The sequence below is a fragment of the Tachypleus tridentatus genome, chromosome 13 (genome assembly GCF_004210375.1).
Source record: "Tachypleus tridentatus isolate NWPU-2018 chromosome 13, ASM421037v1, whole genome shotgun sequence".
Taxonomy (NCBI): Eukaryota; Metazoa; Arthropoda; class Merostomata; order Xiphosura; family Limulidae; genus Tachypleus; species Tachypleus tridentatus.
The window spans coordinates 70,267,396-70,294,549 of NC_134837.1; the positions used below are offsets into that span (position 1 = coordinate 70,267,396).

The window sequence follows — 27,154 nt, forward strand, 5'->3', positions numbered from 1 at the left end:
TTGTCATTAGTTACCAGTATATACTCTTAAAAAAGGACAGATGTGGAATGGATAATTCTATGAACTTATTGGGTAACTCTCATGTGAGCTTCACAAACTTGATTGACCATGTGGCCTCTTTGTAGTTGTATAAAGTCTATAGATTTAATACTGTTAACTTTTTGTGTAGTATCTATATTTACATAAATTTTGGCAGACTTTCAGTGAACATTATATATCTTCCACATCGAAAAATCATATTTGTTTGGTGAAGTATTTGAAATAAAAAAAAGATTTGTCAGTGAATATGTTAAGTATTTGTTTTTGATAATCTGTGTTCAAAGTGATTTTAATGTTAAAATTAAAAGTACTTTTCTTTGTCTCAAAAACCTTAGATTTCATTTGTGCAATCTCTAAAATCTCGTAAATAAATTTCAGGCATTTTGTTACCAGTAAAACAATACTTTACCTGTTATCTTCTCTACCCCCGACTCTGTACTAGGTTGGTCAGTTTTAACAGATCTGGTAACAACTAAAAAGGAAAATTGAAATAAATCTAAACTTCCCTTTTTTCTTTCTAGAATGACTTCAGATTATAACATGAAACTAAGTTTTATTGTTTTATTACCATTTGAACTGTGTCTAACTACTATTATAACAGTACCATTATAAGTTATGAATCACTTGGGGAATGTGGAGCTCACATTACACTATTGTAGTAAGTTACCCACGAGCTACTCACTTGTTTCTTGTGAAACCTTTTGCTATTATTTATTTTACTTAACATAACCCTAAGTATTATATAGATATCCCTATTTTTACATTTTGGTTACTTTATAATAATAAATAAATTCTTATCCATGTCTTTTTTTTTTTGCCATTAATGACATTTAACTCAACTTTTTATTACTAATTTTAGCAATGCATTAAGTAATTTTTATTTAATTAAATAATGCATCAAAGAGCATAAAATAATAACATCCTAAAGACAGACAATTATCCTGACTATCACAATTTTTCTGGCTCTCTAATGATGTTTAAAGAACCGTTACAAAATCATCAAAGTTAGCTATTATCTTTCCTTTGGGAATGAAGTTTTTATTAACAGTGAAATTAATAATTCTCCATTGAGAACAGATGAAAACCTACAAGAGAGAACTATTATCAAATCTTGAAAGACAGGATGTGACAGGTATTTGTGGCAAGAAGGGTCTGATTGATGGCTCTGTAATGAAACAAAATTGAAAGCTATAAAAATTATGGTTTGTCTGAGCAGTGATTTTATTACAATGAGTAATTTATGTTGAACTTTGTACTTATTGGAGGGGTGGTGAATAAAATAGTGAAGAGAATGTGCCTGTAGAAAATGTGTCATGTCACACTAGAAGGTCAGAATTTTAAAAATATTTTCTCATAAAATTAAGAACTTTAAACTTATATACTAATGAAGTATAGATTATTGACTAAGATTTTATGTGGTACAAAGTGGTATAGTATAAACAAAGAGTACATTAATAAAGTTTTGAATGCTATTTAAACCTCGTGACATGCAGAGTTAAGGATACCTGTGGTGATAGGGTTAAACTAAAGAAGATTTACAGCAATATATCATTGTGTGAGAATTAACTTGTAGGTCAGCCCTAACTTTCAGTTATGTGGGTATATAATATGTTCTTGTTGTGATATAATTTTGTATTCCCCTTCGAACTTCTCAAAAGTTTCCCACCTTCAAGTTTCAAGTAAGTCGTGAAATGTTTTAATGTGTATCTTAAAAATAAACCTGATATGGGAATAATTATTTCTTTGTAAATTGACTGTGAAAGAGGTACCTTGCCATTATACTGGACATGTAACAAACATGTTGACCATGTTCTCTTGTGTAATTATTTCTCTATAAATATGACTGTGAAGGAGGTACCTTGCCATTATATTGGATATGTTGACCATGTGTTCCTACATTACTATTTGACCTCAAAATTGTCTAGGTTTGATGGTGCCTGTGAATCTTCTTCGAATATGTCAATACTTCAGTCTTTAGCTGTCTCACGTAAAAAAAGGTCAAAGTTAATGTGTCATGATCTTTTACATAGTTATATTAACATTTAATTAAACTACTTTAGTATAAATAGAAGTGAATAAACTTGATGTGTAAATGTTGTTAGTGAATCGGGTTTTAATGGTATATAAGGAAATGTTTTTAAAACCCTTATTTGTTATTGAAATTGTACATTTGTTCTATGAGTCATCCTTTTTCTCTAATTTATTTACCCCCCCTCTCTGTGAAGTACAGAATTTAATGTAAATTACTAATTATAGATATTACTAAGACAAAGTCTGATTTATATATTGATCAATCCTATTTACTTACAATATCATAAACTAGAATATCAGACCCACTTGCTACACACACTTGTCACGTTGTTTCCATCAATTTACACTGTATCATTTATAATGAATAAAATGAAAAATATTTTATTCTATCAAATGGCATATAATGTTAAATTATTTTCAGTTCAGAATTTTGTCAATTTAATTTTCAGTTTGAAAGTTTATCTCAATGTTTGGATCAAGCAGCTAAGGGAATTAATGTTTCTCTTGTCTTAGTCAGAAAGCTAGTTAAATTATAATAGTTATAGGACATTGTTTAATTTGTGTATGTTGTTATTCTGTGTTCTTAATAATTATTAATACCAACATTATAGAAAAATGTTTAAATTTCATCAGCAACTAACAGTAGAAGTCAAGAGATCAAATATAAGTACTGTGTTTCTTGTTTTTCATTTACATGTTTTTGTTTTATTTCTAATAAATGAGATTTAGAAAGAAAATTAAACATTTTAGTCATTGTTGTGTTTTTAATTACTTAAGTTGTTGCCAATCTACGAGTGTGATTTCAAAGCAGCTCAGTCAGTTCTTCTGCTTTGACTTGCACCTAGTCCGAATCTGCACATTATTGTCAGTAGACATCACTTGAGTCATCTTCAGAGTTATTACTGTAATATCCCCAAGTACAAGGAAGATCGTTTAGGGTATTGATGAAGATTTATTTGTTTCCACAGATGTTTTATTTCATGCCATTTATCGTGTGTGTGTGTGTGTAAGTAATATTTTATTCAATGTTACACAGAAGAAGAAGAGATATCCCAGCCTACTAAAAATCCTGACTATTACAATAACCTGAATTCATGGGTGAGTTGATTTTTAAGTTTCTTTTAAGTTTTTGTCTTCATCGTTTCGTTATTACTTACGTTGTTTTTCACCCTGTGTAAATAAACTTGAATGTTGTAGGTGCAGCTCGGCTGATGAATTGTTACATTAAACAAAGGTCGTTTTCAGCACTGATGCTATTTTCAGACACCCTCATTTGAAGTCTTTAAAAACCAATTAAAAAGAATGTGATAAAAAAACTTTAGTAGGAGAATTAGGTTTTTATTAATTACTTGTATATTACTTTCTTTTCTGTTGTGTTATTTGGAGAGTTCATGAGACAGGACTGAAAACATGTGTTTTTTTTGTAAAGCAAGCCTAAGGGTCAGTGTGAAGGTGATAGATTCAGAACTTTTGTTTTAAAATATGCTGTATGTTAAAAATTAAATGTAAAATAATAGCATGAAACACAAATTAGAAGTTACAGCTATAGTGCTTTGATGTCATAGTAATTATATCTACTGTTTTACTGCCAACTTGTATGGTTACTACAACTACCAGACGTTCTGGTCTTTTGTACTACTATTTCTCCAAGGTGTGTAGAGGGTAAAAATCAAATATGATAAAAGTTATAGTGAAAATTTCCCATGTGTTAGGGGACCTATAAGCCAAGAGTTTGCTATCTTACCACTGTGTACTTGTCTTTATTTTTAGATATTTCTGAGGGTAAACTCAGAAACAAACTAGTTAATTTTTGTAATATCATATGGCATAGCTGCTGAATGAAAGTCCATCTAACAACTTCAGATGTTCATCTTATGTTAATATGATAGTTGTACAGCATGTTTTTACTTTCCTTCATGATGCGATCTTTATTATAGTGATGCACATGGTATAATATTAAACTAATGTTTTTTTATATTATTTTATTAGTTGGGGTTGGTGGTTTTGCGAGATATTCCAACAATCCACCTTGATATCTTAGACCTTAAACAACATGGTGTGGCTTTGCGGTTCTGCCCTCTTGAATCTGCTCATGGTGGGTGTTAGATAAAACTGTTGTGTTATGTGTTTCTATTAAAACCTTAGGAAGTTGGAAGTTTTAATTTTATATTTTGTATTGGTTTTAATTTGGTAATATTGCTGTATAATTATCTTATTTAGGTTATAAATAAACTACATAAGGTATTTATAAAAGCAGTGGTCATATACTTAAAAATATTTCAGGTTGATATTTTAGTGAGGTATATAACATACTGAATAACATCATCAAATATGAAAGTATGTAAGACTGTTTTTTAATAACTGTTCATAACTTGGAAACATCGGCACTCTGTCTTAGAACACAAATGGTTTGACAGGCTAATCTCTAAACTAATAAATGGATAAACTTAACAACTATTCTCGTGAAAAAGACTTTTACTTTAATTTGAACAATGTTAACATAGGACATTGTGTTAGAATTTGTACTGGAATTTAGTATTATGGATTCTGAGGTAAACTAAAGTTCTATATGGTCTATAAGTGTTTACATATACTAACTAAAATACTTTATGCTATAAGATGGTTTATAAATTTAATCTTTTGTTTCAGTGACACAGATGACGAAAGAAGATATTGATGAGGTGTACAACTGTCTTCAGCAACAAGTGGTAAAAGAAAGCTTCAAGTTTTCATTTATAAAAATATATTTATTAAAAGTAGTGTTCCTGTTGATAAAATATCAGAAAAATAAGTTTATCATACATGATAATAACAGTTATCATATGCAGTCATCACAGTTGATTTTTGATTTGAATTAAATTCAGCAGTGATTTTTAAAAATTGATTTTATCATTGCATTTTCTAAAGTTTCCATTTTTATAAAACTTTACATATATATACATCATTTTAATTTGTTTAAAACATTTATTTTTGACTGTTTTACTTTGTATTGGGTTGTGAATGAAGTAAACTTTACCTAAGTTGTTTTTCAGGCAATATTAAATGCCACAGTTCACCAGAAAGACACCTTCACAAAACTCCTAGTGCACCATGAAAATTTGCAGCTGGTAGAAATAGCTAACTGGGCTGGTCTTGGTGGTGTAAGGTATTTTCTTCTATGATGTTTGTGTGTTGTTAGTACCTATTGTAGAAATAGCTAACTGGGCTGGTCTTGGTGGTGTAAGATACGTTCTTCTATAATGTTTGCGTGTTGTTAGTACCCATTGTAGAAATAGGTAACTGGGCTGGTCTTGGTGGTGTAAGATACGTTCTTCTATGACCTTTGTGTGTTGTTAGTACCTATTGTAGAAATAGGTAACTGGGCTGATCTTGGTGGTTTAAGATACATTCTTCTATAATGTTTGTGTGTTGTTAGTACCCATTGTAGAAATAGGTAACTGGGCTGGTCTTGGTGGTGTAAGATACGTTCTTCTATGACCTTTGTGTGTTGTTAGTACCTATTGTAGAAATAGGTAACTGGGCTGATCTTGGTGGCATGAGAGTCGGTTACTGGTTATGTAGCTGTTTTACTTATAATGTGTTACTTTCAAATTAGCAATGGCTAGTGTACTTTGCCCTCGTGTAGATTTGTGGAAAATGCAACTAACAAACATTATATTTTTTACCAAAGCGCATGTTATCATTACTAATTATTGACTGTGTGCATATTTATAAAGTTTCCTTTTAATGGTAGTTGAAATAAAGTTTTGCTTTTGACTGTATTTTTACCAAACTTGTATTTCAGCATTATTAATTGTGTATAATATGTGTATAAAAGGCATAATTTACTATAAAAGTTGAACTAAGATTTTTTGTACTTGTATATTTTTAAATAAATTATTGGATTATTTCATAAGCAGTAAACAGATGTATTTGACATGTGTTTAGCTGTACTTGCTATCATTATATAAGTTCCATTTACCACATGAACTGTATTTAGGAAACTTACCAGTTAATATATTAAGGGTGAACTTCAACTGTACATGAACATTTACTTAAGTTGTTTTACTTTATGAAATTAAAATCTTTAAAAGGTTTTAGTAGGCTTACAGAATCACCAAAGAAACAGTTGGTTTAAAAACATTTATGAAGCCTAATTTTTGAAAATTTTCCAATTTTGTTTTGTTAGTATTGCTGAATAAGCTTTAAAATAAGTAACTAGAATGGTGAAGTAAAAACTTGGCTAGAAATTATTGCCAAACACAGAATGAAGGAAAAAACAAATTAACCTTTCTAGGTTGTTTCATGGTTTTTTAATTCTTTTCAGGACAAGTCAGATTGAAAAAGTTTTTGAGGAAAAATATTAAAATAGTTTCTCTCAGGGAAAGACATAAAAGTTGAAATTACCAAATTACTTTATTTCTAGGTTTGTGAGCATTAAGCAAGTACACAGTAATTCTCCAATTCCACTTAACATGACAAATGGTGTCTATAATGTTACTAAAAACATTTGAAATTTGGAACAGAAAGAGACCTTTTTACAAGGAATATTCTGTAGCAGTTTGTCACAGCTTTTTATATTCTCAATCTCAGGATTTTTATATATAATTTTAAATGTCAACATTGAGATACCTTTACTAGATAAATATGGTTTTTGTAAATGAACCATTTTCTTCCCCCATATTTAAGAATCATCTTGTTAGATGTACACTGTATTAATTACTGATTCTGTTGTCAAGTGCATGTGACAACTAAAAGATAATTTGTTGTATTATGTAGGAACTGTAACTCACTAATGCTTTGAAACATTAGTTTACAATAATAACAATAAATGAGTAGATGTTAATTAATGACAGTAAAATGATCTGCTAGTTTACATTTTCATGATGCCTGGATCAAGTTAAGGTTTCCTGTGAATGTAACGATTTTTGGTTTCAACTTTCTCTAGGTTCATACCTGGACAGTGGGTAGGTTTATTAAATGAACTGACTGAGAGGGGGAAAGAAGAAATCAACAAAATCAATTCCAGCTTGGTTCAGAAACTGAAAAACAGTGACTCTGCATTTTCACTAGGTATGGTTTGGGTTGAGATTGTGGGAAAGTTTCTGTCCTTTTTCTTTTTCTTAGTTTTTAAACCTAATATTTTTAATTATTATGTGTTGAATCCATGAATCTGTATACCTGTTGGTTTAAAAATGAAAATTCTGTAATTTGTATTAAAAATCTGGAAGTTTTAAAACCTTGTGAAATATCAAGATGATAACACTATGTAACAAAAGTTTTACTTTTTCTTGTTCCTGGGCAAAAAGTGTTATTTTCCAATTGCTGTTTTTCTCTTCAAACTTTGCTTTTGTGACCTAGGAGCATGTAACAAAAACATGATGGGAGACTATATATGGGGGCTGACATGTGAAAGTGATTTACATTACAGTCACAAATCTCTAAAAACTACTCACTTCTAAACATTTTTATATAACTTTAGTATATATACATGTAAATCTTGATTCATGTTTTTTATTCAGACCTTATGTAAATGAAAATATGCAAATTTGTCCATTTTTACATAGAAAATAGGTTAATTTCTAAATTTCATTATCCAGGTCGTAAAAGCAAAGTTTGAAGGGAATAATGACCATTTTCTGTACATTTACAACATAAGTAATTAAGAAATAACACATTCTATCCAGGAACAAAATTTGTGTTACATAGTGTTATTGTATGTTTTGAGGATTGTTTAATCTGTTTTCTTTCCCATCAACACTTCTGGAAAGAATACTCCAATAAGAGTATTATCGTATTAATATATGTTTTGGTTTTAGTTCTGTATTGTAATGTAACACCTAAAAGAATTCTATAGTGTCCTGTGAATTAAAACAAAGTTCTTTATGACAGTTTTTAATGTATTATAGATCTACATAGAAACTTACAGTAGTTTGAACTGTATTCTAAATCCACACAAGAAACATTGCATTCAGATACATGACGAATCTGTGTAGCAAAATGTACGTCTCAACAGGATTCACAGGAAGTTTATTATTTTACAGAATTAAAATATTAAAGTTTCAGTTTCTTGCAATGGACAGTTCACTAATAATTTATTGTGATGCTTTCCACTGAACACACAAATAAACTAAACTAAACTTTACAATGTCCACTGATTTCAATAACATATATTTTTAACAGTGTATTATGGTCATAAAGGATTTATATAAAACTTCTAGGAGAAGGAGATGATGGGATGTTATGTGTGAGGTTTGGTATGGTCACTGATGATCTCGACATGGAAGACCTGGTCAATTTGGTGTTATCCACTGGACAAGAATTAGAAGAATCATCAAAGGTTAGATTGTTGTTCTAATCACTTTGATGCCTCTAAATATAGATTATGGAAACAAATATTGTAGTGTGTTTTATTGTATAAATTATGGAAATACAATTCTTAGTTGCTTTCTGTTGTACATCACTTTAAAACTAATGTTCACAAAATATAAACTAAATAATACTCTTATGTTAAACTTAAAATGAACAGTCGTGTACATCTTATGTTTACTTTTTTCAGCTTGTACACAAAATTTCCTCATATTGTCTGCACCAACATTTGCAACCCCAGTGAGTACTTCAGTGCAAAACCAATAATTCTGGAGATAATATTCATTCTCACCTTGTAATCCTCGTGCTGTTGGTTTTGTATGCCAGGATATATGCAAGGTGCTGATGATCTGTCTGAACAATGAACTTCTTCCTGTAAAGGTAGTTCTGGAACTTCTTGGAGGCAAATACGATGGCCAAATGCTTGTATGATCATAGTGTAGTTCCTTTCACTACTAAACAGCTTTTACTTGTGTACGTTACTGGAAACAGTCTATCTTCATGTAGGAGTATTGTTCCAATTCCAATGTCTGAAGCATTGGCCTAAATGGTGAATGGTTTGTTGAAGTCTGGCATTCTAAGGTTTGACAAACTCCCTAATTTGTTTTTGAACTTCTAGAATGTCATTTCCATTTGGTCCTGTTAGGTTGACTTTTCCTTGGCAGGTCAGTCTGTTTCAGTGACTTCAGCATAGTTTGGGATGAACTTTCCATAGTGTCCTGCTAATCCTAGGAAGGATCTGATTTTCTGCTTGAATTATTAGAGTTGGTGCATCTTGTACATTGGTTAGATTCTCTTCTTCCATGACAGTCTGTTGGTTGTTCATTTCTGTGTTAAATAAGGTTCAGTACATAATAACCAATGTGGCACTTAAATGGTCGAATGGTCAGAACTGCTGCCCTCACTCACTTGAACAGCCCTTTAAGTCTCTACAGGTGGTATTTCCATCTGGCTGCATGGGTCAGAATGTCTTCCACATAATGCTCAATGTTGGTGGTTTGTATAACACCTTCCTCAGTTAAATATTGCTTCTGAATTGAGTAACTGAAATAGCATCTTCTTAAACTGGTAACATTTGTTTGGTATCACAAATGCTGTCCTCTCTTTTGATCCTGTCTCCAATGGGATCTACTAATAACCTTTGGTGAGGTCAGTCATGAAAAAAAAACAACTTTGCCCCATCTGGCTTCACCATGATAGCCTCTTAGTTTCCCATCGGTTCAGAGTCAGACTTCTTCACTTGAGAAAGTCTATGCTGAAGCACTCTGAACAATTCCTCTTCACTATTACCACAAATGAACTATAGGCTGAGTTTTAAGACTTGATGATTCAAGCTTCTAACATTGCCTCATCTTCCTGCTTGATCAGATCTTTCATTGCATGGGGCTTCTGATAGAGCTACATTTTGATTGAATCTGGTGGGTCTTAGTATCAATTCCTTATTTTATTTTTATTTATTTATTTTTCATCATTTTGTATTTATCTTTTTCTTTTTTCATTATTTTAACATGGGAGAGCAGTCACCTACCCATAACTGCCTACAGGCAGTGAAAGGTGATATAGACATGGGACGTTGTAGGCTTGAGCACCCACATCTTGCTCTCCTAAATTTATTATGTGAGACTAGCAAATTAGAGGTTAAGACTGATAGACTGTGTATCCCCACTGCAATGTGGGTCCTGGTAGTTCATTCACCTCCAAAACCTAGGATGCATTTTATAATCCCACGTTGTAGCTTGTACTCTGGGATCCTTTTAAAAATATTCAGAGTATTTTGTTTAATTTTAATGTGTTTTGTTTATGGCTTAAAAAATGTATGGTTATATACATACACACTGCCTGATTTAGGCTGGTCACTTTCTACAGACTATAAAATGTTATGATGTAACAACACTTGTTTAAAGTAACAAAAAAAGTCAGAAAGTTTGAGTAACATGATGTTGATTCACAAGAACTACACAACAAATGATTCATAAATAGTTATGTAAACAAACTTGCTATAACTATCACTTTTAAAAATAATTTATTTTAACGTTTGCACAATATTAACTAAATAATATTCTCCCATAAACATTCGAAAAGAAAGGTTATGTACATCTAACAGTTTGTTTATTATTAAGCACAATACTATGTTATGGGCTGTCTGTGCCACAGCCAGCAAATATACCTGTTTTTTAGCATAGTAGGCCTCAATATTTACTGATCAGCCACTGGGGAGACTAATACATTTATAGGAATAGTATGTTTATTTTCATGGTTACTTGTTGGTTACAATGTCAGTCAAAATGACCTGCTCCAATTTCAAAGAATGGAGGCAATAGTGTGTATGTGAATATATATTATGTAAGCAGATTGTGAAAAACATTAATATTGTTTTATGTTTATTTCATAGCTATTAGAGAGTATGGCAGAAGTAGTTAAGCAGGGAATAGAAGAAGCTAGTAAAGGACTGAAACAAGAAAATGAAGAAAAGGTGATGCAAGATGTAGGTCCAAGTTTCATAGACTGTTGTCTTCAAAAAGTTTGATTTTAGAAGAACCTCAAATATGACATCTTTGGTTTTCCCAATGTTTAGATTTTATTTGATGTTTTAGGATTAAAAGTTTCATCAAAAACTTAATTTAAAATTATGTCTTGATGTACAGTTACGTAATTTAGGTTTATTTTACTAAGGTGAAAATTGAAAGGACTGTTTTCAAAAATAGAAAAAAGGGAGGGAGTATTAGAAAAATAGCCCTTGATATAATACATATATATGCTTTGGGTTCATAAAATAATAGAATTAATGATGATTTTCTTGTGTTTACTCTTTTAGGGTGTTTTAAAGTATGTACCAATAGTAGGAAATCTAATAAACTGGTGGCAGCCTTCACCAAAAGAATCAGGGGTCAAAGGTCGAAGCTTTAATCTTGCATCTGGTGAGTGATTGTAAAATGAAGGTTTAATCTATAAAGTCTCTGGTATGTCAGTTTTATTTCTGTCTCATAGTTACTTTTACCTATATTACAGCTTGAAGTTTGTTGCAGAGCATCATAGGAATAAATCTTATCATGATTTTTAAGCTGTTAATTTGGATTTGTTACAATATGAGTGATGTTGATAGAAACAATATATATTACACAGACCAAGAGTCTTTCCTTGATTTTCAACAAAAACGTGTTGGGATACATGGCACCAGAACAATATTTTAGGAATTGTTTGGCAAATCCTGAAGTTTTAAGTAGGCCTTTCGAGTGGATCTCTGTATCTCCAGATTATTTCATGTTATTCAGTGTAGTGTATTTTCTTTTTCTGATACTGAATTAGTCATTTTATTTATAGTATTTTTAATTTATTAATATAGTAATTTATATTTTTGTTTCAATTGTAAATACAGGAGTCTTGGAAAGCACAGAAAACATCTACAAATACCACATGCAGATTCAACACGATTCCCCTCAAACCCCTTCAACAACTAAAGCTATCATTTCTCGATCATCTGACCATAGCCGCTCATCGTCACACAGCTCCCAGCAGTGGAGTACTATAGGAAATGGAGAAACTGTTATTCAAGTTACCAAGCAGCAAGATACCACAGCTAGCAAGGATCCCATCAAAGAGCAGTCTGTAGTGGATAATGTTAAACAAACAAATTAGGAAGTAAGTTATTGTTTATTCCTGAAGTAAAAATTCCTTTTTTAGACGTTTTTTCTTTAGACAGTATTTGCTGATCTAGGAGAGTGAAAAACAGTTCTAAATATTTTAGTAATCACTGTTACTGACTTGCATCTTCCTTTATCAACTTTTTGGCCTCAGCAATTCTGCTATGTAAACAAAGGTTTAAAAATTTTAATATGTAGTACTTTCTGACGTATCTTTAAGCAATAAACATTTAGTCATGTCTTATGTTATCGGAAGTATTATACGCTGGTTCCTTGTCATACCCTCTCATCTGGAATTTTAGTGTTTGGCATTAAAGAATGAAAGAAATTTTAATGAAATAAAAGTGAAGGTTTTGTGAAAAGACAGCCAAAAGAAAATAACAGTTGAGGGTACATCTAATTCTTGAAAGTCAAAATGTTCTGTAGTTAATTTATAATAACATAGGAAACATTGGAGATGGGTCTTGCTAATATAATTTTTTTTTTAATCCTATAACAATAACATGAGAGGATGCATCTGACACGTAATTAGTTTGCATTTAAGATAGGAGATGGGTTTTACTTGTGTCAGTTATTGAGAAGATAAGACAGTGGCTTCTTTGAACTGGTTGTTTATAAGATAGGGCAGGTGGGTCTTGAGAAATATTTTATTTATATTTAACCCTTCTGGAGCTGTTGATAGTTAAGTCATATGGGTTAATCTCTCTGTGACCCTATCTGCTCCTTCCAAGTGGCAACATAACTATGTGGAATAATTATAATGTACATAAAGGTAGTTGATTTCAGAAGTATTATTTCTTCTGTAAGTTTCAGATATTACAAGTTACCTTAAAGAACTGAGTGAGAGATACTTCTTTTTGAAAACATTTTTGTGATAATAATTATATATATTCAGGAAGAGAAAGGACATATTTCTTTTCTTTCAGCTTCTATCCTTGTAGTCTACCTAGCAGCAGCTTTTCTGCCAATGTTTCTAGAGGTGAAAAAATTATGCCACTTTTTCAGTTAAATAGCTGTTGTTTTTTAAAACCATACTACCTTTTTTGTTTGTTTTTCAGCTTCCATTCATCCAGAGTCTGCAGTTTAACTTCACCATGCACGTGTGCTTTCATTCACTGTCGCTGCCACTCGGTTTCTGTACATAGTTTAATGAAGAGCAGGTTTTATAAGACAAGATGGCCAGTGGAGGACGTTATGCATGTGCCAAGGGCTGGATCGAGCTGTGCTTTTATTATTATTATTATTAAAGGTTGATTTTTTTAACACTACAGGATTAGTGGTTTGCCATTAGCTTTTCTAAATCAGCCGAGTCCCCCTTCATATAGCAAGACTTTACTGGCTTTGGGAAGAAACTGACACCCAAAGTGCCTTGAAATCAGTGTAAATCAGTAGCATTTTTTGGTGTTTAAAAATCCACTAAGTTATGATTTCTTCATTCCTTTTATTTTGAAATGTTAATACATAATTTACTGGTCTTAAAAAATAACTTTGATCTTTCAAGTGTGCTGTTGCGATTAATTGTATTATTTTAAATCAGACATGATAATTGTTTTCTATGTCTGTCACAGCAGAATGTAAGAATATAAAGGCTTGGGAGATAGCTTGGAATATATATGTATTTTTACTTCATTTAATAATTTGATACAGTTAATCTTTCTTGTGCAATTATTATTATTTGGGCATTAAGAAGGTAATTAGAGTAGCCTTTACATTGATATAGTAATAGACTTACTCCAGTTTACTGAGAAGTTCATGCTGTTGCACTAAAAACTTGTCATTATGTGCAAATTTCAGACAACTTAATAGTAGAGAAGTGTGTGTGTGTGTGTGTGTGAGAAGTGACTATTTTTGTAATCCTCCAGAGGTGTAGACTAAATCGCTAAGAAAGTTAATAATACACCTACTTATCTTATATAACCCTGATAAAGTAACTTCCTTACTGTAAGTCATTGTGCTTTGTTACAAACTTGAGCATTTACACTGTAGGAGAGCTCATATGCACATTTTCTATACATAATGGGGTTTCAAGTACTGTGGAAAATTAGTGGAATACCGGGATAATTTTATGATTTCTCTGCTCATCCTATACTGATGCAAGCCCGATATTGGGAAATGTGTTACCATGTGGGAAGAACATTTTTAAAGGTATGATACCCTCCCCTCTGGATAAGGTTTAATTTGCACCTGTATTTCTTACTTTGTTGGTATTAATGGTCTCAAATTGGGTTAACAATTTTTATGGGAACTTTTGCTCTGAATTATGTTTTGTAAGGAATCTGATAGTGGAATGAATTTAAAGACAATAGATAAGTACTTTATCCCATGTTATTACCTAGTCATTGCCTCAAGAGAGAGTTGTCAATAAATATTTCTTCCAATTATTTTTATAGGAAGGTTGTTTTATTTTTACAGACTTACATTTCACAACACATTTACAAAACATGAATTCATCCCTAATAAATACACCATAATCACAATATTAAAAGTTCAAAACAACAATTATACACCCCCCCCCTCTTAATAATCAGATATACAGTACATTTAAAAGACATCTAATAGGTTTTTGTAAAGTGTGGGAAGAAGGAAGTGGGACACACAACAGCAGTAGTACCAGTAAAGCAATGAACCTGTTACATTAACAGTTCTCTTGGAAGGAAACTATGTTACAATGTTACTTCAAAATAAAGGCAGTGAAAACCACTAGGCAAGTTTGTCCTTAAAGGTATAAACACAAATGTGTTGTAAGAAGTTATAATTGAAAGAACCATGTTCAGTTTATGATATTTGACAGAAATCAATCTAATTTTATCAACTGAGGGAGGTCAGTATTAAAATAAGTTTTTATCTAAGAAATGTACATAAAAATAACAATTTGCTTCTACAACCACTTGGAGTTTTGTATTTCTAATTTCTTAAAGATATATAAAGATTTATGAAGGTAAGAGTTACTTGGAGATAAAAAAAAACATGCATATTTGTTGTGAAAAGCATAATTATTTACATATTAGCAAACATCTATCCTTCAATACTCCAAAGAACTATTAAACAAAAAGACAACAGGAAAGTAAAGGGTAGTATCGAAGTTATTAAAATAAGGCAAGAATACATCTTAAGTTTGGACTCCAAACATTGGTTAGATTTAGTACATAATAGGCACTGGTGTAGACAATGTACTATCAACTACTTGCACTCTTACAGTTTCAGCATGGTTTTGCTTTCAACTGTGCAACAAGCATTTACCAGTTGATGAACCTGTACTTTAAATCTACAGCTTTCAAAAGATTCAAAATAGTCTGTTTCAGTGATGATAATGAAACTCAAATGCATAAAAAAAATTCAAACTACAGGACTATATAATGGTGAATATTTCCCAAATAAAACACCAGATATAATCCTTCTATGATGTACATTCACTGCCAGAAAACTTTGCATGTAACTGTTATAGCATTACTATTAACTGAACATGTTAGATAATTATCAGAGTACTTTTGTAATATTTTCAGTTTAAAACATTTCATAATCAGCTGACATTTTGTAACTAACAAAGTTTAAGCTTTACATATCTTTGCACATTCTTACTATCAAGTTTCCAGGCCAATGTGCTTACAAGCCAATTTAAACAAAGACCATAAAAAAGTACCTTTTCAGCATGCCACTGAGGACCAACTAACCATGTCAAAAGTATGTTGTAATAGATGTGTCTATACATATTTATATACATCACAAAGTTAATAATATTCATTTAACATTTCTATAAATTTCAGATAACTAACACCACTTGGATTTGTGTTAAGTATTTTAAAGAATTATTTTACATAATATAATGTTTGTCATTAAACAGAAGTCACTGACAAGAAACATTTCAGGTCCTGGTTTAAGACAAATGTCACTGAACACAACTGATGAAACAACATAAGAGATTGTTAATTTTTCATGTTAAATGACTGCCGTTTATTATCCGTAATGACTTCTTAACACACTTAAAATCAAAATATACACAAAGCCTAAAGGAACTGACTAAAATCAAATATCAAACAATGTAAAAATGAGCAATTAATCTTGAAAAATCATTTACAGTAATAATACTTAAAAGAATTGCTTTGGGTTGAAATCATGAAAAATACACATTAATCCTTCCACTAAAATGTGTAATGTCCTAGAAGATACATTTATGTTCTGATTTATTAAAGGTTAAAAGGTGTTTACTGCAGTACAGAATTAATATTTAAGGTTTTGTATTTTCTTTGATATCTGTATTTTTAACAGAAAAATAAAAATACAGTAAACATTTGTGTGCAAGTTTTACTTTGTTAGCCAAACATTTTTAGACTTGAAGTCAGGTTTCTAAAATACGTGATAAATATACTGCATCCAGTATCAGAGCAATGTGTGGAATTTTTCATTAAATTGTTATAACATTTTTGAATTCAGCAACTTAAAAAAAAAAAAAGAGGAACGGGCAAAATATAATGTGACACCTGTAATGCTAAAACCTGTTCGTTTTTTTTAGATAATTTAATATGCTTTACTAGTAAAAACTGCAAACAAGTTTAAAAAATTCCATCTCTGATGAATGAAACACACATTGTAAAGTTTAAACTAATCTTGGAATCATATAAACCTGTTGTAGTTTTTATTCATACTCTGTAAAATAAGTATTTTTAATATCGTTATTTCATAATCATAAAAACATCTCTCAACATCACATAATTACCAACATATAAACATTTCAGAGCACACTAAAAACAAGATTAAAATCAGAAACATTCCTGTTAAAATAGTTACAGTGAACTGGAACTGTGTTAAGTATGAAAACGAGTTAAAACTACTTTTGCTGACAGACAAGTCATTACATTCTTTCAAAATAGAAATAAGGGTAATTAATAAACACGAACAACAAGATACATACAGCACTTTAATTTTACACTTTGCTGCCCATTTGATCAGTATTTGAATAGAGTTCAAACAAACAGTTTAACTTTTCTCACATTTTATCAGATTAGCAAGTCTTAAAAAACTGAAATACAAAAATGAAAAAAGGAACAGCACAACATACACGTGAAATCTCAAAAGTTCTATCTTCACAGATTTACGTACATTACCATCCAAGTCTTACAAAACCAGTCAATGCCTTAAGAAGTTCCTTAGTTTTTTAACCCATCACTTTCTTACATTAAACTACTTCAAAACAAGGTCTCCTTAAAATACTGGGTTTATTGTTCCAGTTATCAAATGGCACTGCACATGATAGTTCATTTTATAAAAGTATGATAAAGGTGAAAATTGTTCACTTACTACAAATTCCACAGCTAACAAACACCCAGTTTTTGAGATTGGAAATATTCAAGTATGTAAAGTTGTAACTTCACAACACAACAGTGATCAGTTAACCATATATACAAGGACAATTCTGTAGTACAGACAATACTTAACAAGACGTTATGTCCACATAATCACCAAAAAGGATGAATGTTGGCAACAAAAGCAGCCATCGCAGGTGTCCCTTTCATCTCGGGACAAAGACAACAATTAATTTTTGTGCCATAAAAACTAACCGTTGTTACTTTGGTATTCTTAATATAAATATTTCCTAATTCAATCTTAAAAAACAAACACTTCAGACATAACATTCACTTTACAAAGGTACTAGTTTAACAATATTAAGATTGGAACAATTTCTTGACACAAATACAAGCCTAAAATAAAGAATTTTCAAAATTATCCCATCTAGTTAAAGACAAGGAGCTAACGACATAGTAATGTGTTACACCTTATGCACAGCACTTCAATCTACAACTGGTTAACTGCAAGGATACCTTCGTGCAAGTATTTTCCAGACTTCACAGCAGATGAATTCTAGAACTGGTGGTGATCACACTTCTCAAAAGAAGCAAAATGAAAATTTAATACAGGTTGATTAAAATACCTTAAAACAAAATCAAGCCTTGCATTTTGAAAAATTTTGAAGCTGTTTCAGTCTTTCGAGGAATCTTGTCCAGTTCGAAGGTGACTTTAAGAAGCAGTTGTGAATTGAAAAGACATTATATAAACAGTTGAAATAAATGTTGATCACTATCCCGACATGGTCAGTAGTAAAGATCGTTATCAGATGGACACTGGGAAGAAGAGAAAATTACGCTAATTTTACACAAGAGAAAAAATATTTTGAAAATCAAGTGTTCAGATAATGTACATTTTTTTTCAGCTTTGTCAGATTTTTGTTGGCTTTTTAGAAAAACCTTTGGTGAAATGTTATAGAAACAAGTGAACGCATGTGTAATTTTTTTCTCCCACCTTTAAGAGAGAGGTAAAAACAAAAGTGAAAAGTGTCTTCTTGATCCCCAGTGCTGGTGCTTCTCTGGCCAAAAACAGACAGACAGACAGACACAGAAAACAACCCCAGGAGGAAGCCAGTCGACGGTGGACGAGGGACAGCTGATCAGAACTTGGTGGCACACATCAGGTGGTTGTCGTGCTGCGAGAAGAGAAGCAGGTCAGGCCCTGATGGCTGCTTTGCCCCAACTCCCAACAACAGCGCCCCCTGCTAACTGGTCATACTGGCAGAACAGGAGAGAAAGAAAATAGACACATGCACTAACGAAACGATGCTCAGACAAACATTAACCAAAACAAACAAACAAAAGTGCAGACATACCTTAAACCCAGAAAAATGCTAACATGCACCCCAGCACCACCTATACCTCTATAATAGTGCAATCAAACGAATACAAACCATTAAATCTTTGTAAACTGGCATAAGTTATCCCAAGCAACTATGTTAGAGTGCATTTTGATTTATTGCATAAGGGTTAATATAATTAAACAGAAAGTTAAAAGGACTGGCATTATGCGTTACAAATGTCTGACAAATAAAGCTTTTCTTCTGTGTTTAGTAAAACACTGATCTGTTATTTGTGTTTGGAATGTATTTAACACCATTAAAACTAACTTTACAGAAACCAACTACAAGTTTCTTACACTATCTAATCTGTACATAAAGAAGTTCAGTGATATAGTGAAGACTGGCTTTAAAGAAAACCTTAATAGTACATGTTTCTTTTTCCCTTATAATTGAGTTCTATAACAGGATTTCATACTTTTACATTCATAAATGGACTATAAAAAGAGATAGGCCCTATAAAAGAATTTCATATCAACTAAATCCTGTAAGGAGCACAATAACTAGACCCACCGCAATAACCAAATATGTATATAAAGTCTACATAAATAAGGTCCCTTAAAAAGACCTTACACTAAATAAGGTTTTGTGAAAGAATGTTAATATGAGTTATGTCCTGTGAAAAGGTCTCATTCAACTTTAAAATAAACATGTTTGGTAAAATGCAAAAAATGATTCAATCTTTCTATCCTGCTACATGCAATTTCTTTTATGAATGTGCCCTACTACTGTTACATGAGCTCTTCTATCACATATGTAGGGTTACTGAATGTGCCCTACTACTGTTACATAAGCTCTTCTATCACATATGTAGGGTTACTGAATGTGCCCTACTACTGTTACATAAGCTCTTCTATCACATATGTAGGGTTACTGAATGTGCCCTACTACTGTTACATGAGCTCTTCTATCACATATGTAGGGTTACTGAATGTGCCCTACTACTGTTACATGAGCTCTTCTATCACATATGTAGGGTTACTGTACGAAACAAATTGACCTTTTACCAGCAGCTGTTGTTGGGATTCTAATGAATGGTTACCACCCCTGAGGATAACAGCACTGGTATTAATAAATAGAATACAAATCAGTATTATCACAGTTTAGTAGTTGCTAGTATAGCTTAATAAAGAAGGGATCCTTTAAACGATCAAAATTGTTACATAAAAAAAGACAGGTTTTTTATTTTCAAATCCTAATAACATGCAACTCACAAACAGCTAGGTTGCAAACACTATCTTGAACATTCCTAATGTAACATATGAAGCATTTTAGTCTCTCAGATTTACACAGATCATACCATAATATTTGAAACTTAATATAGCAACATGCAATTTAAACAAAAACTTTCCAGAACTGCTCTTAGCAGCAACTACTATAAAAACAACAAAGTAAACTGACACAATTGGAATAATTTCCAGCAACCTCACCATTTAATTTTAGAAACATTTTCAAAGTCGGTCAAAATGTTAACAGTTACCAAACAACTTAGAACTACATTTATTCCTGAGTTTGCAGATTTTTAAAACAAAAATTTTAAATCTTAAACCTCTAGTTTACAATCAGTATAGATTAAAAGAAAACAACAACTGACAACAAAGGTTTTCTGTTTATTTGTAAATCGGGTTTGGATTTCGAGAGATGAATAAAAAAGATCTCACTAGTCATTGGTAATTTCATTGCCTACTGGTTAAAATATTAAACTTTTAATGTTTAAAAAATAACATCACTCCAGAAAAAGCTGCTTTTATTCCTGTTTCCTGGAGAAAAAACATTATACAGTTAAACCTTTTAATCAACCAGTACTTAACAAGTTATCAAACTATTTCTGTAATAATGTCACCATTTCAAACTGTTTTTCAAGTTATGCCTTTTAAAAAATAGGAGGATGAGGATAAAGACATGATTAATTCTCATTGTAGCTATGTTGAACTTTGAGACAAAATTTTAGCAAGTGTATGTAAATACTTACAGAAGGTGGTGGGGTGTACCTTCCAGCCAAAAATGGTTGTTCCTCTCGATTAGATGAACTACTACTCCTGTATAAAAACAAGTTTTTAGCAATTAGAATATAAACAAGAGCCCACAGCCACAGGTTTCCAGTAACAGCTGAACTAACCAGACAGCTCTGGAACTTATGTTCAATATATTTTATTTAATATTCATTCCATTAATGCCTGCAAATATTAAGAAATGTACATACCTTCATCACCTAGCAAAACAGTTATTTGATAAAGTATAAAAGAAGACTATATTTTGGAAACCAATACTTTAATTTTGATTCTCAGAATGTACATCAACATACCTGCTACATGACAATGTAATATACTAATGAACTGACTGAAGGCACATCTTCACAAAAGTTACAACAGTAAAATTAATCAACTTGTGATGATGAGAAAACCATTCAAAGTAAAAATGTATTTAAGACAGCTGGTATGGGTATTAAAACTTTAATTAAAATAAAGTACAGAACGTTTTGACCTTCTTAGGTCATCTTTAGGTTAACAACGAATTTACCAGCTAGTAAAAACAATCAACAACATGATTGAAGATCAGCCATCTAGAATGTAATTATCTAACAACTGATTATTTCACTGAGGGAGTCAGCAGTTGATTGGTTACTACACAACTAATCCATTTCTCTCAGGAGACTTTTATGTAAAGAATTTGTCAACTAACAACTGATTAACTAATTAGCCACCGAGTTGGCATTTATCATGTTACCACCAATCAAATGTTCGACAACTGATCTATTTTTCTCAAAGGGCAACTGCATAACGAATTTGTCATCTAGCAACTAATTAAGAACTTATTTAAGTGTGAATAACCAAGTACACAATCAACTAACACAACTTGTTTGTTTGGATGTTAATTCATTTCAGAGTAACTTAGAATTAAAGACACTGATCATCATACAACTAATTAATCCAGAATCTGGCTTAGGAACTAAAAAAAAAGTTTACTAACCAGCAATACAGCCAAACATTTAACTAAGTAAAGGTGACAACAGTACAGCCAAGTGTTTAGCTGTAGGCAACAACAATAAAACCAAATGATTAGCTTAGTGGTTCTTAACCTGGGTTCAATGAATCAGTCTCGGCAGTTCGGTGGAGGTCAAGACACACAGTGTGTGCGTGTGTCTGTTCTGTTCACCCCACTCATGATTCGTGACATCATGTTCCACTTGGCCATCATTGGCTGCAGCTGATCACGTCACATCACTTGGCCTTAATATCTGTGCTGCAGGGAACTTCATGCGCTTAGCAGTCGACTTGTGACTGTAGTAATCGTGCGCCATTTGTGATTTTTTTCCTAATCTTTCAATCCTTTCATACTAACTATGTTGAGCAAAATCAAAAAGTGGTGGGATCAATACGTACAATATGGATTCACGTGTATAACGGAACATGATGGGAGTCAGCATCCTTAATGCATGATTTGCAATGCCAAGTTGAGCAATTCTAGTCTAGCACCGGCAAAACTAAGATAACACTCCCTAAAGCTGCATGGAGATGGGAAATACAAGAACAACACTTGCTGCATTCAAGGTAACGAGAGCCAGGTTCAATGAAAAGGCTACTTTACCTATTCTCAGCTTTGTACCCATCAACAAGCCAGTCCTCACAGCATCGTACGAAGTTGCGTACTTGATTGCAAAGCAGGGAAAACCACACACCATTGGTGAAGCACAAGTTGAAAATGGTTAATATCATGCTAGAAAAAGCTGCTGAAAATAAGTTATTCCAAATTCCTCTTTCAAATGATACCATCAGCAGCAGAATAGATGACATGAGCAATGACATCTTGGCTCAATTAGTTGTAGATCTGATTTCAAGCCCAGCAAAATTCGGCCTTCAACTCGACAAGACCACCGACGTTTCCAATATAAGCTAGCTTGTTGTATTTGTGAGCTGTGTGAAGAATGACAGGATAAATGATTTTTTATTTTGCAAGTCTCTTACAACAACAACTAAGGCAGCCAACATGAAGAAACTTGTGGATGACTTCTTCAGAGGCAACGATCTTTCATGCAATATGGTTTCTGCAGTTTGTTTGGACAGAGCTCCAGTCATGCTGGGATGAAACTCTGGTTTTTGTGCACTGGTGAAAGCCAATGCACCACACATCATTGTAACACACTGTGTTCTGCACAGGCATGCACTGGCAACAAAAATCTTGTCTTCAAAACTGGCAGAAGTATTAAAAATTGTAGTGGAATGTGTGAACTTTGTGCAAAATAGTGCCCTGAAGCACCACATCTTCAAAGATCTGTGTAATGAAATGGGCTCCGAATTCGAGGTACTTCTGTACCATTCTAACGTTTGGTGGTTATCCCGGGGAAAGGTGCTGAATCGTGTTTTTGCCATGCGTGTGGAATTAGCCCTGTTTTTGCGAGAGCACCAACATTGTCATGCAGATTACTTCGAAAAATCTGAGTTCATTCTCATTTTGGCGTACATGGCCGATATCTTCAATGCTCTCAATCAACAGATGCAGAGCAGTGGAGTTAACATCAGTGGAAGAAAACCTGAAGGCTTTTAAAAAAAGTTACCATTATGGAAACGATGGACAGGGAATGACAACTTTGCAAACTTTCCCCTGCTGGACAGCTGTGTAAGTAAGATCGAAGATGTGTCTGAAATCAGACATTTCTACATCCGGGGAATTGAAGCAAGCAATTGCCATTCACTTAGATGAGCTCGCAAAGTCTCTCGACGGATACGTCCCCACCAGAGAGTCCTATCCAGCATGGGTGAGACAGCCGTTCATGTTTAGTGTTGCGACAGCAATGTCAATGATGAATACCTCAACAAAATCATTGAACTTCAGCAGAGCCAGGTTCAACAGCAACTTTTCAGAACAACAATGCTCTCAACGTTTGGTGTCACCAAATTGTAGCGTATCCTCTTATTGCTAAGAAAGCCCTTGAGATACTCATACCGTTTGTTACAATGTATCTTTGCAAGCAATCCTTTTCGAGGATGGTAGACATAAAAACGAAGAAAAGGAACAGACTTTGTTGCGAAAATGATATGAGAGTGGCACTTGCCAAGGTGAAGCTGCACATTTCTGAACTTGTCTCTGAAAGGCAACAGCAAAAGTCACATTGATTTGCAGTCAATATTCATTGAGTTATGTTTTTGTTTTTGTGTGAAATTCATGTTTTGTTGATTTTGTTCTTTGAACACAGTGATATTTTGTGCAACTGATCCACGGTTCATTTTGTGCACTAATAAAATATCTATTTATGTTTTGAATTTGAAAACATCATTTTATTTTTCCAATTACGAAGGGTTCAGTGAATGCAAGTACAAAACTTCTGGGGTTCAGTACCTCCAACAAGGTTAAGGACCACTGGTTTAGCTGAAGGCAACAACAATACAGCCAAATGTTTAACTGAAAGTGATTTACCAAAATTAAATAGATTAAACTCATAAAACACACAGTAACACCATGCATATTGAGTCCTTTGTCACTACACAGCATGAGCTGTGGTTTCTTGTTGTACAGTAGTAGTAAACGAGATATGTTAAATCAAACAGGTTACAAGTTACTGCTGTCTAAATACTCCAGAAACACAGTAGAAATACTGCCAATAGGTATCAAAATGTACAAACTTTTATTATTCCTTTACTGAGGAAAACAGAAGAAACTTAGTAGTGTATATTTTCTACACATACAGGTTTCTTTTAAACAAACATAATTAAACTACTTGTTACATCACAGAAAATTAACATTATACGAACAGCTTTGACTTTTCACTAACATTATTATACTTGTTATATCATGGAACATTAATATTACACAAACAGTCTCGACTTTTCACTAACATTATTATACTTGTTATATCATGGTACATTAATATTACACAAACAGTCTCGACTTTTCACTAACATTATTATACTTGTTATATCATGGAACATTAATATTACACAAACAGTCTCGACTTTTCACTAACATTATTATACTTGTTACATCATGGAATGTTAAAATAATACTTACAGTTTTGAGTTTACAATGACATTATTAAACTACTTATGTCATGGTACATTAAAATACATACAGTGCTGACTTTTCACTAACATTATTAAACTACTTATGTCGTGGAACATTAAAATTATACATACAGTGCTAACAATTCACTAACATTATTAAACTACTTATGTCATGGAACATTAAAATTATACATACAGTGCTAACTATTCACTAACATTATTAAACTACTTATGTCATGGAACATTAAAATTATACATACAGTGCTGACTTTTCACTAACATTATTAAACTACTTATGTCGTGGAACATTAAAATTATACATACAGTGCTAACTATTCACTAACATTATTAAACTACTTATGTCATGGAACATTAAAATAATACATACAGTGCTGACTTTTCACTAACATTAATATAATACATACAGTGCTAACTATTCACTAACATTATTAAACTACTTATGTCATGGAACATTAAAATAATACATACAGTGCTGACTTTTCACTAACATTAATATAATACATACAGTGCTCACTTTTCACTAACATTATTAAACTACTTATGTTGTGGAACATTAAAATGATACATACAGTGCTGACGTTTCACTAACATTAATATAATACCTACAGTTCTGACTTTTCAGTAATATAATACCTACAGTTCTGACTTTTCACTAACATTATTAAACTGCTTGCCAATTATGGAACATTAAAATAATACATACAGTGCTGACTTTTCACTAACATTATTAAACTGCTTGCTAATTATGGAACATTAAAATAATACATACAGTGCTGACTTTTCACTAACATTATTAAACTGCTTGCTAATTATGGAACATTAAAATAATACATACAGTGCTGACTTTTCACTAACATTATTAAACTGCTTGCTAATTATGGAACATTAAAATAATACCTACAGTTTTGAGTTTACACTGACATTATTAAACTACTTATGTCATGGAACATTAAACTAATACCTACAATTTTGTGTTTACACTGACCATTAAACTACTTATGTCATGGAACATTGAAATAACGCCTGCAATGCTGACTTTTCACTAACATCATTAAACTACTTGTTAATTATGGAACATTAAAATAATACCTACAGTTTTGAGTTTACACTGACATTATTAAACTACTTATGTCATGGAACATTAAAATAATACAGTGCTGACTTTTCACTAGCATCATTAAACTATTTGTTAATTGTGGAACATTAATATAATACCTACAGTTTTGAGTTTTTATCAGTGTTACCAACATATAAAGTACCTCAGGAAACTGGATTATACATATTATGTTACGTTATACAATGAATGTCAAAATGTGTTTAGATACACAAGTTTATGATTTTGCTCTATCTAAAGCAACTTCAGTTATTTCTTTTTGCCAGAAAAGTCATGGGTCCACACATCTGTATTCTGCGTTTCAGAAAATGATTGGAAAAAGTAGGAATTTTATATTAACACTGGACATTTGATGTATTTTTTTATATTTAGGCAAACTGAATGGTTAAATTCACCTAACCACATTTATCAGTAGATGTCAAAGACTGAAACTAGCAATACACATGTTTGTGGTAGTTTAAAAGTAGATATACATGAGGAAAAGTTTCTCTAGGTTTATAATCAGATTACAAGGATACCAAGTTTTGGTTTCAACTGATCAACATTCAAGTTTTACTTTGTTTGCTTTAAGAATATCAATCTTAAAATAATTTAAATGGTTGAATATACTTTGCTGACTTCTGGTCTGCTCTAACACACTTGATTTATCGAGCATTCTTAGTTTTAATAATTCTATCACTCATGTCAGTCACTACTTTTTATTATATCCAGTGTAACAGATAAATTGTTGTTCTCAGTATAGAAATGTGATCTTTACAGGTGAAGAAATACAACAGGTAAAATCTTGGTTTAAAAATGGAATGGCTGAGTATACAAGGGAAAGGTAAGAAGTTAATTTTTAACATATAAAAATATACACCAGTATATAGTAAGGTTGTACAATAGAAACATGTATGAACTTCATAAATTTAAATGTTACTACAACTAGCCACAACTTACTCAATCAACAAAATAAATAAGAAATAAATTTTTTTTATATTGTTAAACCCTTTATCCAAATATTCATAAGCATTTGAGACTACACATGCAAGAGGAACCGAAATCTCCATATGGTTTTCTTTAAATATGGTTGATCAAAATAAATTGACAACTTTGATACGTTTCTCAATTTTTGGAATATTTATAATAGTAAGTACACAAGGATTAAATTCACTACTAAACGTCAGCAAGAACACAGTCTTGTATTTGTATACGTAGATCTTAACTGTAATGGAAATTCTGAATGTATGGTTTCCCCATAAAAATTAGGAGCCTTTATTCAATTTTTACCAACTATTTATTA

At 31.9% G+C, this 27,154-nt stretch overlaps 2 protein-coding genes across 19 annotated transcripts in view; one reads left to right on the forward strand and one right to left on the reverse strand.

The window, feature by feature from the left end:
* The window catches only part of LOC143238446 (putative pyridoxal-dependent decarboxylase domain-containing protein 2), an 88,643-nt gene extending 74,203 nt beyond the window's left edge, over nt 1-14,440 (forward strand). For all 5 annotated transcript variants that reach the window (XM_076478674.1, XM_076478675.1, XM_076478678.1 and 2 more), the window contains 10 exons: nt 3,107-3,168; nt 4,060-4,165; nt 4,720-4,778; nt 5,103-5,215; nt 6,998-7,122; nt 8,271-8,389; nt 10,811-10,903; nt 11,234-11,336; nt 11,795-12,057; nt 13,118-14,440. In XM_076478674.1, the coding sequence (XP_076334789.1) occupies nt 3,107-3,168; nt 4,060-4,165; nt 4,720-4,778; nt 5,103-5,215; nt 6,998-7,122; nt 8,271-8,389; nt 10,811-10,903; nt 11,234-11,336; nt 11,795-12,054 (1,040 nt within the window). In that variant the 3' untranslated portion in view covers nt 12,055-12,057; nt 13,118-14,440. The remainder of the gene's footprint in view (nt 1-3,106; nt 3,169-4,059; nt 4,166-4,719; nt 4,779-5,102; nt 5,216-6,997; nt 7,123-8,270; nt 8,390-10,810; nt 10,904-11,233; nt 11,337-11,794; nt 12,058-13,117) is intronic.
* Nucleotides 14,441-27,154, reverse strand: part of LOC143238447 (protein tweety-like) — a 60,007-nt gene continuing 47,293 nt past the window's right edge. For 7 of the 14 annotated variants that reach the window (XM_076478680.1, XM_076478689.1, XM_076478679.1 and 4 more), the window contains exons 14-15: nt 20,711-20,777; nt 14,441-18,616 (exon numbers count right to left, since the gene is read on the reverse strand). In XM_076478680.1, the coding sequence (XP_076334795.1) occupies nt 18,554-18,616; nt 20,711-20,777 (130 nt within the window). In that variant the 3' untranslated portion in view covers nt 14,441-18,553. Of the gene's footprint in view, nt 18,617-19,761; nt 19,786-20,710; nt 20,778-27,154 lie in introns of those variants that run through there. The other 7 variants (XM_076478691.1, XM_076478690.1, XM_076478685.1 and 4 more) reach the window with 4 other exon arrangements.